The sequence below is a fragment of the Phocoena phocoena genome, chromosome 10 (assembly GCF_963924675.1).
Source record: "Phocoena phocoena chromosome 10, mPhoPho1.1, whole genome shotgun sequence".
Taxonomy (NCBI): Eukaryota; Metazoa; Chordata; class Mammalia; order Artiodactyla; family Phocoenidae; genus Phocoena; species Phocoena phocoena.
Window position 1 is genome coordinate 35,901,358 of NC_089228.1, and position 15,193 is coordinate 35,916,550.

Sequence of the window (15,193 nt, forward strand, 5' to 3'; positions counted from 1 at the left end):
ATATTGGGATGATCATTTATAATTTAGGGACAGTGCAGAAACACTTCTGGGTTCCTCCTAGATTGCTGCTTCCATCGGGGAGGGTGGATTTACTCACCCCCAGGAGTTTCTGTCCTTTGGGATTGGGGTCCTGGGAACACAGAGCCAGCAAGCTGTGGTTTGAGGTCACTGGCCCAGCCAGTACCAGTTACAGAAAGAGGCCTGTCTCAGGTGGCTCGGATTTCACCCCAGCTCCACTACTAAGTACCTGGAGCTCCTGGACAAATCAGCTCTTCCCTCCCACTTTCCTCACCCTTTACACCGAAGAGGTTGGCCCCTCAAGGACCCTTCTGGCTCTGACTCAGATTCCAAACTGCCTAGTTTATGAACTGATCCCCAGCTGGCACGGGTGGGGGCTGCTTGCCATTTGCCCTGGTAAACGGTCTGTTACCCTTGACAGGAAGCCTCTGTTGCATGAGCCACTGAACCGTGGTACAGCTTGAGAAATGAGGCCATCAGAGTGTCGTCCTGGTCAGCAGCCTGTCACTGGGCAGAAGGCTCTAAAACTCTGGGTTTTTTTCTGGCTGCAGGTCATTGGAAGGAGAGGGTTTGCCCCCAGGGATGAACAAGAAAGCATGAGCTCATAGTCTCTGGAGCTCCCCCACCCCAGGGGGTGGAAACCTGCTCACATCCCGAGGCCCGAGATCTCACACAGGGACTGGTGAAGAGCCTGTAACTCATTTCCGTAGCCTGTGACGTGGCACCATCCAGGGTGTCTTCTGTTGTATCACTTTGTGAAATGCCAGATGCTAAAGTGGCTGCTGTGTGGTCTGTGATCACCTTCTAGCTTCAAGATTACACTTTAGTAGTAAGAATGTGAATGTCCCACACGTTTTATATTGTAATTGAATTGCCTTGGTGGATTTTCACAGCAAAGAGAAGCTCTCAGCCAAGAAGCCTACCGGGTTCACAAGCCCCTTCCTGTACTGTATCCGCAGCAGGGGTGATTTTACACCCTCATCATGCTGGTTTGGGAAGTGTCGTCAGATAAAGGGGCTCAAGGGACTGCTACCTCCTGGTAATCACATCTTCTGAAGCCCAGTTTACCCCGTTGTCATTCAGTTGAGCCCTGCTTTCTCTTCACCAGACAGTCAGGAGCCTCTTACTGCCCTTTACATGCGTCTAACTCTAATTCTCTGAGGGTGCGCCCGGCACGGACATGGCTCTCCTAAATTGTGTGGTTTAATTTCTAAACAGTTGTGCTTTTTATGACTCGGTTTCTAAGTAGGACTGCAGCTGCTTTGAGGAAATTATTTCCCTTCTAATTCCTGTGATTTGACTTGCAATGCCACCTCTTAGGTCTTCTTCCTTGTGATATAAAAGGAAACACCCCTGTATAAAATCCCATCTCTCTTCCTCCACTCAGCAAGTCCCTGGGGCATCAACTGGCGAGGCTCCGAGGAGGACAGGGAAGTGGATTGCAAGGTACCTGCCCTCTAGGTGCTGACTTAGAGAGGTGTGTGCAAAACCAAGTGACGAGGTTGCCGGTGTGAAACAGGTAGAATCTGATCACCCATACTGCCTTCCTGTTGTGTGGCACCAAAAACACAAAACTTCTGGAAGAGTGAGCACTATGCCCTGGTACCCTCAGGAGAGGGTGTGAGCTGAGGCCCAGAGCAGGTGGGCAGAGAGGAGGGCAGGTGGGAGTCTTGCCAACCTCACTTGAGCTGCTTCCTGGGCGCCCACGTGCCTTGATGAGTGCACTCTACAGCCATGCTGAGGCTGCCTTTCAGTGATCACATTGTCAAAGCAAAAAGTTTCATTAAGGGCTTGCCTGGTGGCGCAGTGGTTGAGAGTCCACCTGCCGATGCAGGGGACACAGGTTCGTGCCCCAGTCCGGGAAGATCCCACATGCTGCGGAGCGGCTAGGCCCGTGTGCCACAACTACTGAGCCTGCACTCTACAGCCCACGTGCCACAACTACTGAGCCTACGTGCTGCAACTACTGAAGCCCAGGTGCCTAGAGCCCGTGCTCTGCAACAAGAGAAGCCACCACAATGAGAAGCCTGTGCACCGCAACGAAGAGTAGCCCCCGCTCACCACAACTGCAGAAATCTCTTGCACAGCAACCAAGACCAACACAGCCAAAAATAGATAAATTAAATTAATTTAAAAAGAAAAAGAAAAGTAAAGGGAATTCCCTGGTGGTCTAGTGGTTAGGGCTCTGTGCTTTCACTGCCGAGGGCCCAGGGTTCAATCCCTGGTCAGGGAGATCCCGTAAGCAATCCGGGTGCAGCCAAGAAAACAAAAACAAAAAGAAAAAGTAAAAGTAAAAAACATTGCCTAATTAGTTTTTTAGGGATGCCATAACAAATAATCACAAACTTCTTGGCTTAACAAAACAAATTTATTCTCTTACAGTCCTGGAAGCCCGAAGTCCAGAATCAAGGTGTCAGCGGGGCCATACCCCCTCCACTGGCTCTAGTGGGGAGAATCCTTGCCTCTTCTACTTCTGGTGGCTTCAGAGGTTCCTAGGCTCCTGTCTTCACAAGGCCTTCTTCTTCTCTGCTCTTCTCTCTCATAAGGGTACTTGTAATTCGATTTAGGGACCCCCCACACCCCCCGTTAATTGAGGATTATCTCTTCGCAAGACCTTTAACTCAATTACATCTGCAAAGACCCTTTTTCCAAGTAAGGTCACATTCACAGGTATTGAGGGTGAAGATTTGGACATACCTTTTTGAGGACCACTCTTCAGTTGCCAGCCCCATTTGGAGTGGGGGGAGCTCAGCTATATGTCGCTTACAGTAGACCCACGTTAAGTATAAAGTTGAAAGAAAGGAGATTGAAAAAGATGTACCCTACAAGTTCTAACCAAAAGAATGCACTATATGGATTTTATACACTTTACCTCTTCCAAAAGATGTATTTTAATTCAAAAATGAGTAAGATTGGAAAAGAAGGGAGCTGTGTTTCAGGCAAGTTAAATGATGTGCAGTGTAATTACACTGAAAGTTCCTGAGGGCAGGGACTGTGTCTGTGTTATGCGTTTTAGTATCCCCAGCACAGAGTACCTGCTGGCTGTGGGTGGGATGGGGAGGGGAATGGGTGGGCAGGTGGGTGGGTAAGGCGACTGGGAAGAGGCAGTCTCATTAGCATGGGAAAGCAGTCATGAGGACCTGGACTAGTTCAGTGGTAGAAACGGGGAAAGGGACACATCCAGATGACTCCTCAATTGCAGAGTTGGTGGGAGAGATTGACAGAGTCAGGGGAGGAGACTATGGAGGCCCCAGAGGTGAGGAGACTTCCATTCTATGCAGAAACGGGGAAGCCAGGCAGGACTAGCAGGGTGGGCAGGAGACACGACTCTGCGGGACCAGGCTGCACTTGGAGGGTCACTGGGGGCCAGGGCTGGGGGAGGAGGCTGATGAACCCTTGGCATAGAAACCCTGAGAGGGAGGGCTTCTCCCCAAGGGTCAAGCAGAGGAAGGAGAGCCTGTGGAGGGAGGAGAGAGCCATTGGGAGGTAGAAGGGAGCCACAGAGGAACACTCAGAACATTGGGGGGATTCCTAGAACCCTTCTAAAACCCTGAGCTGCCTGCAGGCGCAAGAGGGAGGCTGGTGTGGAGAGGTCAGGTTGCGGCTGGCAGACCCTAGGTCACACGCTTCTCAGAGACCAGGACCAGGATGGGGTGGCTGGGCCCCAGGACTGGGAAGAGTGGACACAGAGGGGAGGAGAGGGAAGAGGGTCCAGGACAGGGCCTGCAGGGTGTGGTTTGCTTTCCTGAGCACGTGTTCTGTGCCAGCTGCTTCCACCTGTTTTCTCTTGTTTAATTTTGAGGTCAACCTGCTAGATCATAGAGGCCCCCCTCCTTTTTTTCTTTTTACATAAAATCACATAGTAGCAGAGGACTCACAGCACGTCTCTCTGGCTATTGGCCACTACTGCTTTTCTGGCGATGGGGCCCCACACCTGTCTCTGGGACGTGTGTGCATGAAGGCAGACAGCTTGCTGGGAGCCCCCCGAGGGCTGCGCGCCCCAGCAGCCCCCTTGTCTGCCCCCCACTCTCAACACCCCCCCACCCCCCTTCTTTGTCTCACGAGGGCCTCTCTTAGGCGCTGCTCCGTCAACCTTGGGTTCCAGCTCCAGTGTCGTGGAGTGTCAGGGGCCTGACCTACCTTTGAGGTGTGCCTGCTTCCCCTCCACTAGCCCTCCAGCCTCAGGGGACGTTGGTGGATACGTTAGAAAGGATGGATTGCCCTTTGCTTTGCCCTCTTGCACTGTCTGAGTTCTCTCCCTCCTGTGGAAGCACCAGGAATTGAGAAAAGATCGGTTGTCCGAGGGCTGAGCCTGAATCTCTCTCTGGAGCTTCTGAGGGAGCAGCTGCCACAGCCCCGTGGGAACAGGCCTGTTTGGGAATGGTTACCTGGCTCGTCGTCCATCAGGGACCCGGAGGCAGCTCCTCATCTCTTACCTGCAGAGAAGTCTTGTGTCCCCTCAGTTTCCCACCTTTCACCACCACCAAACCAGAACCGGAAGTGCAGTGGAACAGTGTAAGTTCCCAGCTCTGGAGTCGTCCTGGACTGTTCTCTTCCTCTCACACCCCCACCCCATCCACCCTGTCGGCAAGTCCTGTCGGCTTAGTGTTGAAGATACAGCCAGGATCCCACCTCCTGTCGTCCTCTCCTGCTGCTAGCTGGCTAAGCCACCGCTGCCTCGCCGTGGGTTCTCATACTGATCTCCCTGAAGGCTGCTCAGCACAGCAGCAGGGGTGAGCCTATTCGACTGTAGGTCATAGCGTCCTGCCCTGCAGCTGCCCCCTCGTCACTGCAGGCAAAGGGGAGCCTTTACTCCCTGGGCCACAGGCCTGGGAGGCCTGACTTCATGTCCCGTACTCCCGCCTATCCCTGGCCTCTGCCTGACGGCTATTCCGCAGACACGGTGATTCTCACTGACTGATGCTCTCCTTCCGGGCCTCCTCATCTGTCCCTGCAAACCCACTTCACAGGCTCCTTCACTCCTTTCCTGCTTTCCTATCCCTTGTTGCTGCCTGGCATGCTCTGTGTTTACTCCTCTCTCCCCCCTTGAAAGTAAGGAAGGTGGGGGGTTTTGTCTATTTCGTCGCCTGCTGAACTGGCCCCATAGCACAGCAGGCCCCTCAATAACACATGGCTGGGTGAACGGGATCTTCTGTTCTTTTCCAAATTAGATCTAGAGTAGCTCTCTTAATGCTTCTTCTTCCTTTAATTAAAAAAAAAAAAAGATTTTAGACTCACATATTCTAGGGAAAGGGGGTAGGACATGGAGAGGGAGAAGGCAGGAGCCACACGTCTGCTCTTCAGAAGAATCTGAATCCACTCTGAGTCCTGTGTAGGGCGCTCCCGCACACGGACAGCCTGCACACACCCTTCCTCTCCCTTTCTTGAACCAGAGCCCAGCTGTGAGTCACATCACTTCTCCCATGTCCCACTTTGCTGCATTAATACAAGTCTCTGACACAGGCTTGTCTTTTTTTTTTTTGAAATAAAAAGAATATGAACATGGAAGAATGTTTAAACCATTCAGAATGATATAAAAAGTCTATGGGTCCCCTGACCCATAATTCCTTTCATCAAAGGAAGCCTTTGTTAACAGTCACTTACATATCCTAGGGAAAAAACCCCTGCGTAATACCAGCAGAAATATATATTCTTTAAAAATGGGTCTGAACAGAATCATGGTAGGCATATTATTCTGCAGTTTGTTAATATAATTTGGAAGTCTTTCCATATTAATCCATGCAGATCTACCTTGTTTCTAGTAACTGCATGGTGTTGCCTCGTACCGTGATGTATATACCCGACCCCACGTTGATGGCTTCTTCCCGGGTTTTTGTTATGACAGTGAAGACCTATATACATCTTGGCGTGTGCTGCATTAAGACCTGTGCAACACGTACCTGGCAGTGCACTGCAGGTTAAGGGGTGTGGGTATTAACAGTTTTGATCGATATTGCCAGATGAATGTTTGGACTGGTTCATTCTTCTAGAGTGTGTTTTCTTCCCAGCTTTTTATTTCAAAAAATGTTAGACCTAAAAAAAAGTCTAAATAAATTTAATGAATACACAAATGTCCTTCATCTAGGTTTATCAATTACTGTGTTGCCACATGTATTGGTGTGCTAAGGCTGCCATAACAAAGTATAGAATGGGTGTATTAAACAACAGAAATTTATTTCCTCACAGTTCTGGAGTCTGCAAGTCCCAGGTTAAGGTGTCAGCAGGTTTGGTTTCTCCTGAGGCCTCTCTCCTTGGCTTGCAGGTGGCTGTCTTCTCACTGTGTCCTCACATGGTCACCCCTCAGTCTGTGTGTGTGTCCTAATCTCCTTTTCTTATAAGGACACCAGCCATGGTGGATTAGGGCCCACCCATGGACCTTGTTTTACTTTTATTACCTCTTTTAAGACCCTGTCTGCAAGTAATCACATTCTGTGGTCCTGGGGGTAGGACCTCTTCATGTGAATTAGGGGGGTGGGAGGAAGAATACAATTTGTCGCATAACACCATATTTGCTTCTCTTTACTTATTGTATATTATATTAATATAATTATAAATATTATGTAATTACTTTGTATTTATAATTATAGTGTATTTATAAGTTATACCATTTATAATATGTTTATTATATATAATTATCATAAATAATGTATAATTTTCCCCCTAAACCACTTGAAAGTAAATTGTAGCATGTATCTCCTAAGAATGAGGACATTCTTCTTAGATTATGTTTTGATGTCCTTTATTTTATGCTGATGGGGACAGACTCCCCTGAGGAGAAGAACACATGAGCAGGAGACGCTCTGGCCCTGCCTGTGGGCTTTCCCTCCAGATGGCTTGTCCTGGCCAGCTCCCTTCCGCATCTCCTTCCTGAGCCCCCAGCCCCTCAGCCCAGAGGATGCTTGCAGAACCTCTGGGCCTCCCTCAGCTCCTCCCTCAAGACTCTTCGGCCTTGTTGATGTTTTGGATCTGTCATGTGTCAACGGGATGAGACCCCTCCTCACAATTACACCTGCTTTTTGGTCTCTCTATCAAAATGTCTCTAAACACCAGACATTTCATTTCTGTGCATAGACAGTCCTTGCTTTGCAACCCAGGGGTTGCCTGTATTTATTTAGAGAAGTAGGTCTTATTGATTGGCCACCCGTTTCTTTCTCCCTGCCTTCCTCTTCCTGCATCCTCATTGCAGCTTGGGGCTCTGCCAGAAGTCTGTTCTTGCCTGCTACCATCGTGTCTGTTTCTTCCTCGATACTTCTGTGTGGGAGAACATCACACATGCGGCACTTGCATTGTTTGTTTTAGTAGATAAGAGTCGTTGTGGAAATAAGTCTGCCTAGGGCTTCAGTGGAGGACAAGACACTTAGAACTTTTTTGTTTCCTTCAGTATAAACGGTTATGTCTCAGACCCACCTGAGGTGAAGCTGTCAGTCTGGGGAGCCCTTTGCCATTTGACATGGTCAGGCTGTTGCTGAATGAGCGTCCCGCCTCCACTGTCCTGTGCTGGGAGTGCCACTGCCTGGTGCTGGGACACAGTCAGCATCCTTGCTCAGTCCTCTCCACCCCCAGAAACCCACCATCTACACAATTCAGAGCCGCTTTTCCGCCATTTCCACCGTGTCTTTGCCTCTGCTTAGGTCTCTTCCCTGGCTTTTCCTTCCCAGCAGGATTCATTCCAGACTCCTTGGCCTGGCACTCAGGACGCTGCTCAACCTGTCTCCCTTGTTACCTGCAATATTAAAGGCAAATCAAGTTATGCCACACACACTCTGTCACGTCATGTCCCTGTGCCTGTCAGCTCATGGTGTGTGCTCTGTCCAGAACGGCTGTTCTCTCCCCTCCCTGGTCCGTTTGCTAGCCTCGTCCCCCGGTCCCCAGGACTGGGCTTGGCCACCTTCCTGACTGGTGCCTTTCCTCCAGGCAGGCAGGCGGGCTCCTGCCTTCACTCTGCCTCAGACTTATCTGTTCTCAAGCGCTCGCCACCCTTGCGGGTACGTGTCTGCCCTCCCCTACAGCTGCTTCTGCCTTTGTCTCCACAGCGCCTGGCTTGGAGCAGGCACTCTGTGAACGTTTGGGTGGGTGGGCGGATGGATGGATTTGTCGTTGGATCCTGAACTTAGAAGTAGCTACATTCCCCTTTGCAGTTTCCAGTCCCTGTCTGAGAGACCCTTGTCACAAAGAAGAAAATACAATTTTCCACACGCTGTGAGGAGCCACTCTTCCTAAGTAGCCAGTTCGGAAGAGTCCACTGGTCGGTAGCAACAGGGCCTCTGAGACCTTCATGGCTTCTTGCACATCATCCCATGTTAAAGAGCAAGTACCCTGACTCAGTGGTTTTAAACACTGAGTGTGCCGAGAACCCCCAGCTTGTTAAATGCACTTCGCTTCCTTATCACTGTAGAAAGGTACTGAATATCTATCTTTTCTTTCAGTCAAACGCTTCAGAGAACCAAAGCATGAAAGACGTCCTTGGAGGATATGGTGCGTATTTAAATATTAACTCATTCCTAGAATGCTTTTGACTATTTGGGGGGTTTTTTGGGGGGGGCATGGAATGTGAGCAATTATACATAACATAAAGTGTTGAAATCCATTAGTCCAGTTAATCATCAGGAGCTGTGTATAATATGAAAGCACTTCTGTTTCTCCAGATAACTGTTGAGCCCACTATAGGGCTAGTGACAGCCAGATGGTGGCAGTTCTGTCATAACTCTGCTGTCTAGTTTGAGGAGGTGGAAGATGATACAGATGTATCAGTCCGTGCTGCAGGCTTTGTTAGTTATGTCTGCCTGTTGTTGGACTATGTTAAATCTTTGGACTCTCTATGCATAAGCAAAAAAATCATCTAAATTTGGAGATAAGTCAAATGTACCATGTAGATGCCCCTCTCCCCAAAACTAGTCTTTCTTAGTCCCAGGATGACCTTGTGGCAACAGTTTTTCCTTCATAGAAATGGTGGTTAAAGCTTCAGACATAGCTTCCAAAGACAAAACTCCAAAAAAATAAATCACTTAGAAGGAGACAGCCAGCTCCTCAGGACAACATAATGCCCTCAAGAAGCCATCTTTCTTGCACCTGTCCTAACAATAGCTACTTTCCCTCCAGAGGAAACTTCCGATAAATCTCTGTGATAAAGGCCTCTTAATAAAATTATAAGCATATTCTTGATTGATCTTCAGTGCATTATTTCTCAATGTTGATAATTCGCTTTTATTTTCCACCAGTCGGTTTCTCTCAAGTCTGGGTATCTAGCTTAGGTGGGGGGCCTGGGGGAATGTGGAGTTGGGTTTTACACATAGTCCCCTTTGGCAGCTCCTACTTTGCCGTGATTTTAGGAAATGATTTTCAGGCCTCAGTTGCAGGGTTGGTCTGGATAATCTCTAAGGTCTGTTCCAGCCCTGAGACCCATGCCTGTGTGCCCCCTTTATCACCCCTGTCAGTGGCCTGGCCCAATTCTGAATGCCCAGCCTGGGAGGCCAAGAGAGGCGACCACAATCCAAAGGTTCCTCGACCGCAGACTGAGTGGTCCCCAGGTGTTCATGGCCGAGGAGAAACTGAGGGCCCACGTTATCTCCACAGTGCTCCTGCCACCTGTCCCAGAGACTACCAACTTTGTTTTTTCTTTTCTGAAACTCCTGTCCTCTAGGCCAAGGGCTGGCAAGCTGTAGCCCGCAGGCCCAATCTGACTGCCGTCTGTCTCCATAAATAAAGTGTCAACGGGCTGCTAGTGACCGGCCGCTCTTACACTGCAGCAGCAGAGTGCGTAGTTGCTGCAGAGCACGATGGCCCGCAGCCTAAAATATCTACTCTCAGACCCTTTACTGAAAAGTTTGTCTGCCCCAAACGAGCCCGTTGTTTAAGCGGCAGCAGCTGAAGGTTGTTTAGGGTTCCAGAGGCAGTGCTGGATGAGTGCAAGTCTCGTTAAGCTTGCACATCATTCAGCTTGTGTGTGAAGTTGGTTGGGAGCTCTTTAAAGTAGAGGCACCTCAGACCCCATCCAAAGCTGTGTTCAAGCATTTTATTTTGAAGTAACAAAAATGAAAAAGTGAGGGCTTCCCTGGTGGCACAGTGGTTGAGAGTCCGCCTGCCGATGCAGGGGACACGGGTTCGTGCCCCGGTCCAGGAAGATCCCACATGCCACGGAGCGGCTGGGCCTGTGAGCCATGGCCGCTGGGCCTGCGCGTCCGGAGCCTGTGCTCCACAACGGGAAAGACCACAACAGTGAGAGGCCCGCGTACCGCAAAAAAAAAAAAAAGGAAAAGAAAAAGTGAAAACACACACTTTAAACGTGTTTCGTGTGTTTAAATCTGTGTTATTAATCAGTGGCCTTTCAGGGATGCAGTGTTACTGTTTTGAAAGGGGGCTGAAACGCCAAGCCTGAGTTAGTCCCAACGTCCCAGGAAGAGGTGACTAGTAACTGGAAGTCTGGGGTCTCCCCAGTGGCTTTTTTCTTTTTTTTTTCATGTTTTAGACTTATCATTTTCCCCAAATTGGTTATTACCCTCCTGTCAGAGTGATAACAAGCGCTGATTCTATTTTGTACAGGTTTTTAGACACTTCCAAACAAGCCATAGGAATGCTGTTCATCCACTTCGCAAATGTATACCTAGCAGATCTCACTGAAGAGGACCCTTGTTCACTGTAAGTGGCCCGTAGTTGAGTGCAGACATCACCTGCCCCTCCATGCCTTGCTTTCTGCTGCCAGTCATGTTCCCTCTAGCTTGGGGAGGGGGCAACTCCCCTTCGTCTCTGTGCTCATCTGAGAGATTGTTGTGTGCGTGCTGGGTGTTAAGGTTTTGCCCAGTGACAGTTGCCCTGTGCTCTGGCTTTCTGCTAATCACCCTAAGTTCTGTCCCTTGGCCTTCTAGTGCCCTTATGTCTCCCAGTTTCCAAGCAGCCCCTGGCAAAGCAGCATAATGCCCCAAAGGAGTGTCTGTGCTGGAGCAGTACACATAGGGGCTTCTCTGTGGTGTCAGCCATTCAGGTTCAAAGCCATTGTTGACCGTTTATTGACCAACATTGACCTCTTTGACCTGAAGACCATGGGTGGTTCTGCCTTGTCAGTGCAGTCAGTGTGCCTTCCACACAGCCCCCAAAGCTGTCTGCCTAAAACCCCAGTTGGGCCATGATACCTGTCCTCCTTGCGGACAGCACCCGAACAGTGCCACTCTTAGCAGATGGAGTAGAAGAGGATGCTCCCCTTCCCTATCCTGGCTCCATCTGCTGCCTTCCTCGCTCAAACTTAGTGCCCCAGCCATGCTGGGCTGCTCCTGGTGGCCCTCAACCCCACCAGCTGTCTCCTGCTTCTCTGCCTTTGCTCGCACTGCCCTCTGCCTGGGATGCCCCCCAGCCCTGCCGTGCCTCTGAGGGAGAGTGGGGTGGAGGGCTGGTGAGTCCCTTGCCAAGAGGTTCAGTGTATATTTAAGACCATTTGGACTGGAAGATTCCTTTAAGCTTCTCTTGTTTGGTGACAGTGTGTAATTTTGAGATTTAGTTCAGGTCCCGATTCAGAAGGAGGTTGTAAAGTCTTCCCTCCCCAGGGTTTTTTACCTTAAGACCTGGGTAGGTTGTAATCTGTTAGGGTGTAGTCCCACAGCAGGGGGCCGGAAGGGCGATCCTCCCATAGGGGAGTTGGTTAGGAAAGGGCCTTGTCCTTCTAACCCTTGAGCCCAGCGGCAAGCTTGTGTCATCCTCTGGTGGATTTTCTTGGTTGGCCAGGATATGCTGAGAGCCAGCTGCTCACCCTGGAGGCACTGGGGTGAGGAAACCTGTCTCCTGGTGCCGCCTTGGTCACTGGTGGACTTTGACAAACTGAATCACAGCTGGGATGGAGAAGGGACTGCTGACAGATCTCGAGTGCTTAGCCAAAGGAGAAAAGGCCCAAAATGGAGTTAGGGGTGGTGAAAAGAGCCCTTGAATGGGAGGCCAATCAGCGGGAAGGCAGCTCAACTTCCCCGAGCCTCTGTTTCCTCATCCAGATCCCCAGGATCACCATGAAGGTTTCATGAGGTGATGAGTACATGCAACGTTGGAAGTCATAGAGGCACTTGCCAATGAAGATGTTAATAGCTCAATCAGAGGATATTGTCATTAAAACATAGGAAAGACAGGTGAGCTCCAGCAGTCGGTTGAAGAGCTGTTGGAGGGAGACTAGGCAGGCAGAGCAGGCCTTGCCCCACAGAGTGGAGAGGTCCTGGCCTGTGGAAGAGCAAGTGCTGCAGCAGGATTCATTCCAGCCCCATCATCCGTGAATAGCCCTGTGACTTTTTACGAGTGGGGGAAGGGTTGGGCTGGACCTGGGGCATCTTCGTACTCTACAGACCTAGAAGGGAAGCCAGTCAATTCAGGGAGAGGAGAAGTGTACAAACAGAGGAGGGTGAACAACTTCCTGTGGCTGCAGGGGTGCCCCGTGCTGGGGATACTGCTCTGGTGGCAGTTTGGCTTTTGTGACATCCGAGGGGCTATGATTCTAACAGCACATTTGTGTAGCACTTAATACGTGGCAGGCACTGTTCACGTATGTTGACTCGTTTGATCCTCATAACAGCCCTGCAATATAGATACTTGGATTATCCTCATTTACAGTTAGAGAACTGAGGCAGAGAGAGATTTATATAACTTAATTGAGTTCACACAGCTCAAGAGTGATGGAGCGGGGATTTGATCCCAGCCAGTCTGGCTCCGGGACCCACAGGATACCCTGTCGGCTGCCAGTCTCACCTGTGTTGAGTATAGAGTCTAGAGCTCTCTGTCTTTATTCCTAAGGCCTGGCACACAGTAGACTCGAATCAGTGTTTGGTGAGGGATGAATGAACTAATGCATGCGTGTGTATCAGGTTCTCTTGATATTTTCAGGATGGGTCCCAGATGTCAGAACCACTTGAAACCAATGCAGTTTAAGCATCTGAGAGCAGCTTTAGCCTAGGGCCAGAGCTCAGCTGTGAACTTGGAGAAACTGCCTGGGAAGCAGTCGCTATGCCTTCTCTGGTCTGTGGTCTGAGAGTGACCCCTTGTGATTTTAAAGAGGAAGGGCAGGCAGGAAGAAAAGGCTGTCCCCTCCCTCTGGTCTTCTCACCACTCCAGGGCACTGGCAGCCGCCCCCTTCCCCCCTCAGCACATGCTCCCTCAGGTTTCAGAGTGCTGGGCATGTCACTGAGGCCGCTGAGGCTGGGCCTTGGGGTTGGGGCCATGGGCCTGCATAAAATGTCTCAAGCCTGAGCAGCTCAGCAGTGCCGCAGTTGGTCTGTGGTATCCAGAGCTTCCCTAGGGGGGTTTCCTAGCCATGTGGCATCTAGAGGGCTAGCACCTGACCCGGTGACTGCTTGTCTCCTGCTTTGTCTGGAGAGCTGCAGCCTGTGTTCAGGGGCCTTTCCTTGGTGAGGGAAGGAGTGTGTGTCGGACAGATGAAAACAGACCCCACGAGAACGAGAGGTCAGGGTGGGCATGCTCTTCTGACCCTCCTCTCCTTCCTCCATCATCTTGCCTTTTCCATGGAGGGTTAAGCTCTCTCTTTAGAAATATTTACTTGTGCTTGCTTCCATGGCAGGCTCTGAAGCACAGGGATGAGCAGGGGCCATGTGGCCCTGCCCTCTTTGGTCTAGCAAACCCCGGGGGCCATTTCCTGAACTGCTCTGCTGCAGCAGCACTGTCTCGGGGCCTTGGGAGGGCTGGGCCTCCAGGGAGCGAACAGTTATGGCACAAATTATTTTTATCGATTAAGTTCTGTTTTGCTACCGGCCTCCTTGGCTGCTTCCAGGCACTCTGTCCCAGTCTTCGTTTGGCAGGAACACTTGAGGGCTTTTGAGTTTCTTGGTCACGCCTCCATCCACTTTGAGCAGTGCACTGTTCCGGGGCGTGAGGCCTTCCTGGGCTCCCGAAGGTGAGCCCTGCAGCCTCTTGCACAGGCGCACCGGAGGCTCCCACCTCCCAGAACAGGACCAAACAGTGCTGGGTCCCCAGCCTTGACCTTGGCCCGGGAAGCACGTGGGCCCAGCTCCCTGGGTGGTGTTTCCTGATGGTGCCACTGTGCCCTCTCCTCACAGGTACCTCATCAACTTCCTCCTGGACGCCACCGTGGGCATGCTGCTCATCTACATGGGCGTGCGCGCCGTCAGCGTCTTGGTGGAGTGGCAGCAGTGGGAGTCCCTGCGTTTTGGCGAATATGGTAACGTACCATGGACGCTAGACAGGGCTGTGGAGGGGGCTTCCTGGAGGGGGCTCTGCTCCTTGCCCCGTACAGCCCTCCAGGCTAGTGGGTTCGGAGAAGGTCCAAGAGCTGGTGGCTGTGTCCTCTGTGTGGTGGAGAGGCATGTTCTGGAGCCTGAGCTCCAACCTCCTGCCACATGCCCGAGGCAGGTGGGTGCCTGCTTCGCTGCCTAGGCTCCTAGGAGACAGGAGACACCCTAGAGGCAGGGAGGGGCACAGCCCTCACCTGCAGGGCTGTAAGGCCACCTCGCTCTGCCACAGTTCCCACCAGGCTCATACCACCTGCCCACCTCACTAGAGAGATGGGAGGCGGCTCTCAGTTTGGGAGTTGCCCCTCTTTTTGCTGCATGTCTGTGCTTGTCCTGTCACTGGGCCATTCCACTACTGGGGCTCACAAGGTCAGGACTGGAGTGTCCATCCCCCCACCCCGGGGCCAAGTCATCTTGCTGACCGTGGGCTGCCCCCATCCCAGCATCTGGCATGTACGGTCACCAGGGACACCAGGTGAATCCTCAACTCACAGAGACACAGCTTGAAACAGGTGACCTGGGGATGCTGGCCCAGCTTTGACCCACTCCATCTTGTCATACCCCATGGGATACAGCCTGGGTAGGAAGCTGCCTTCATGCTGGCGCCGGGCACAAATGCAGTGCCTTTTACTTGGTACCCCCAGAGAAACAGCTCGATGTGCCCTCAGCGGGGCTGCTGGTGAGAGGGGCTTCTTTTGGCCTTGCCCCACTCTGGGGATTTAGCTGTCTCCCACCTTCACAACAGGCCTTGCTGTCTGGAGCCAGGAGCTCCCGTTCATGGGAACAGCATCAGTGGAGCCTTTGCCATGAGAGGGGCACGTGGGACAAGAAGGAGGGATTCTGTGATGGAACGACCGTGGGATTCTGGATCCCACTCTCCTTTCCTGGTCACACCTCCCAAAGAGCTCATGGCTCTGGGCCCAATGGCCGCTCACCACTACATGGCT

General features: G+C 51.3%; 1 protein-coding gene across 1 annotated transcript in view; it reads left to right on the top strand.

Moving 5' to 3' along the window:
• The window catches only part of STIMATE (STIM activating enhancer), a 51,436-nt gene that overhangs the window by 27,463 nt on the left and 8,780 nt on the right, over positions 1-15,193 (top strand). Inside the window, exons 2-4 of the mRNA XM_065885600.1 lie at positions 8,445-8,493; positions 10,558-10,653; positions 14,055-14,176. Coding sequence (XP_065741672.1) covers positions 8,445-8,493; positions 10,558-10,653; positions 14,055-14,176 — 267 coding nt within the window. The remainder of the gene's footprint in view (positions 1-8,444; positions 8,494-10,557; positions 10,654-14,054; positions 14,177-15,193) is intronic.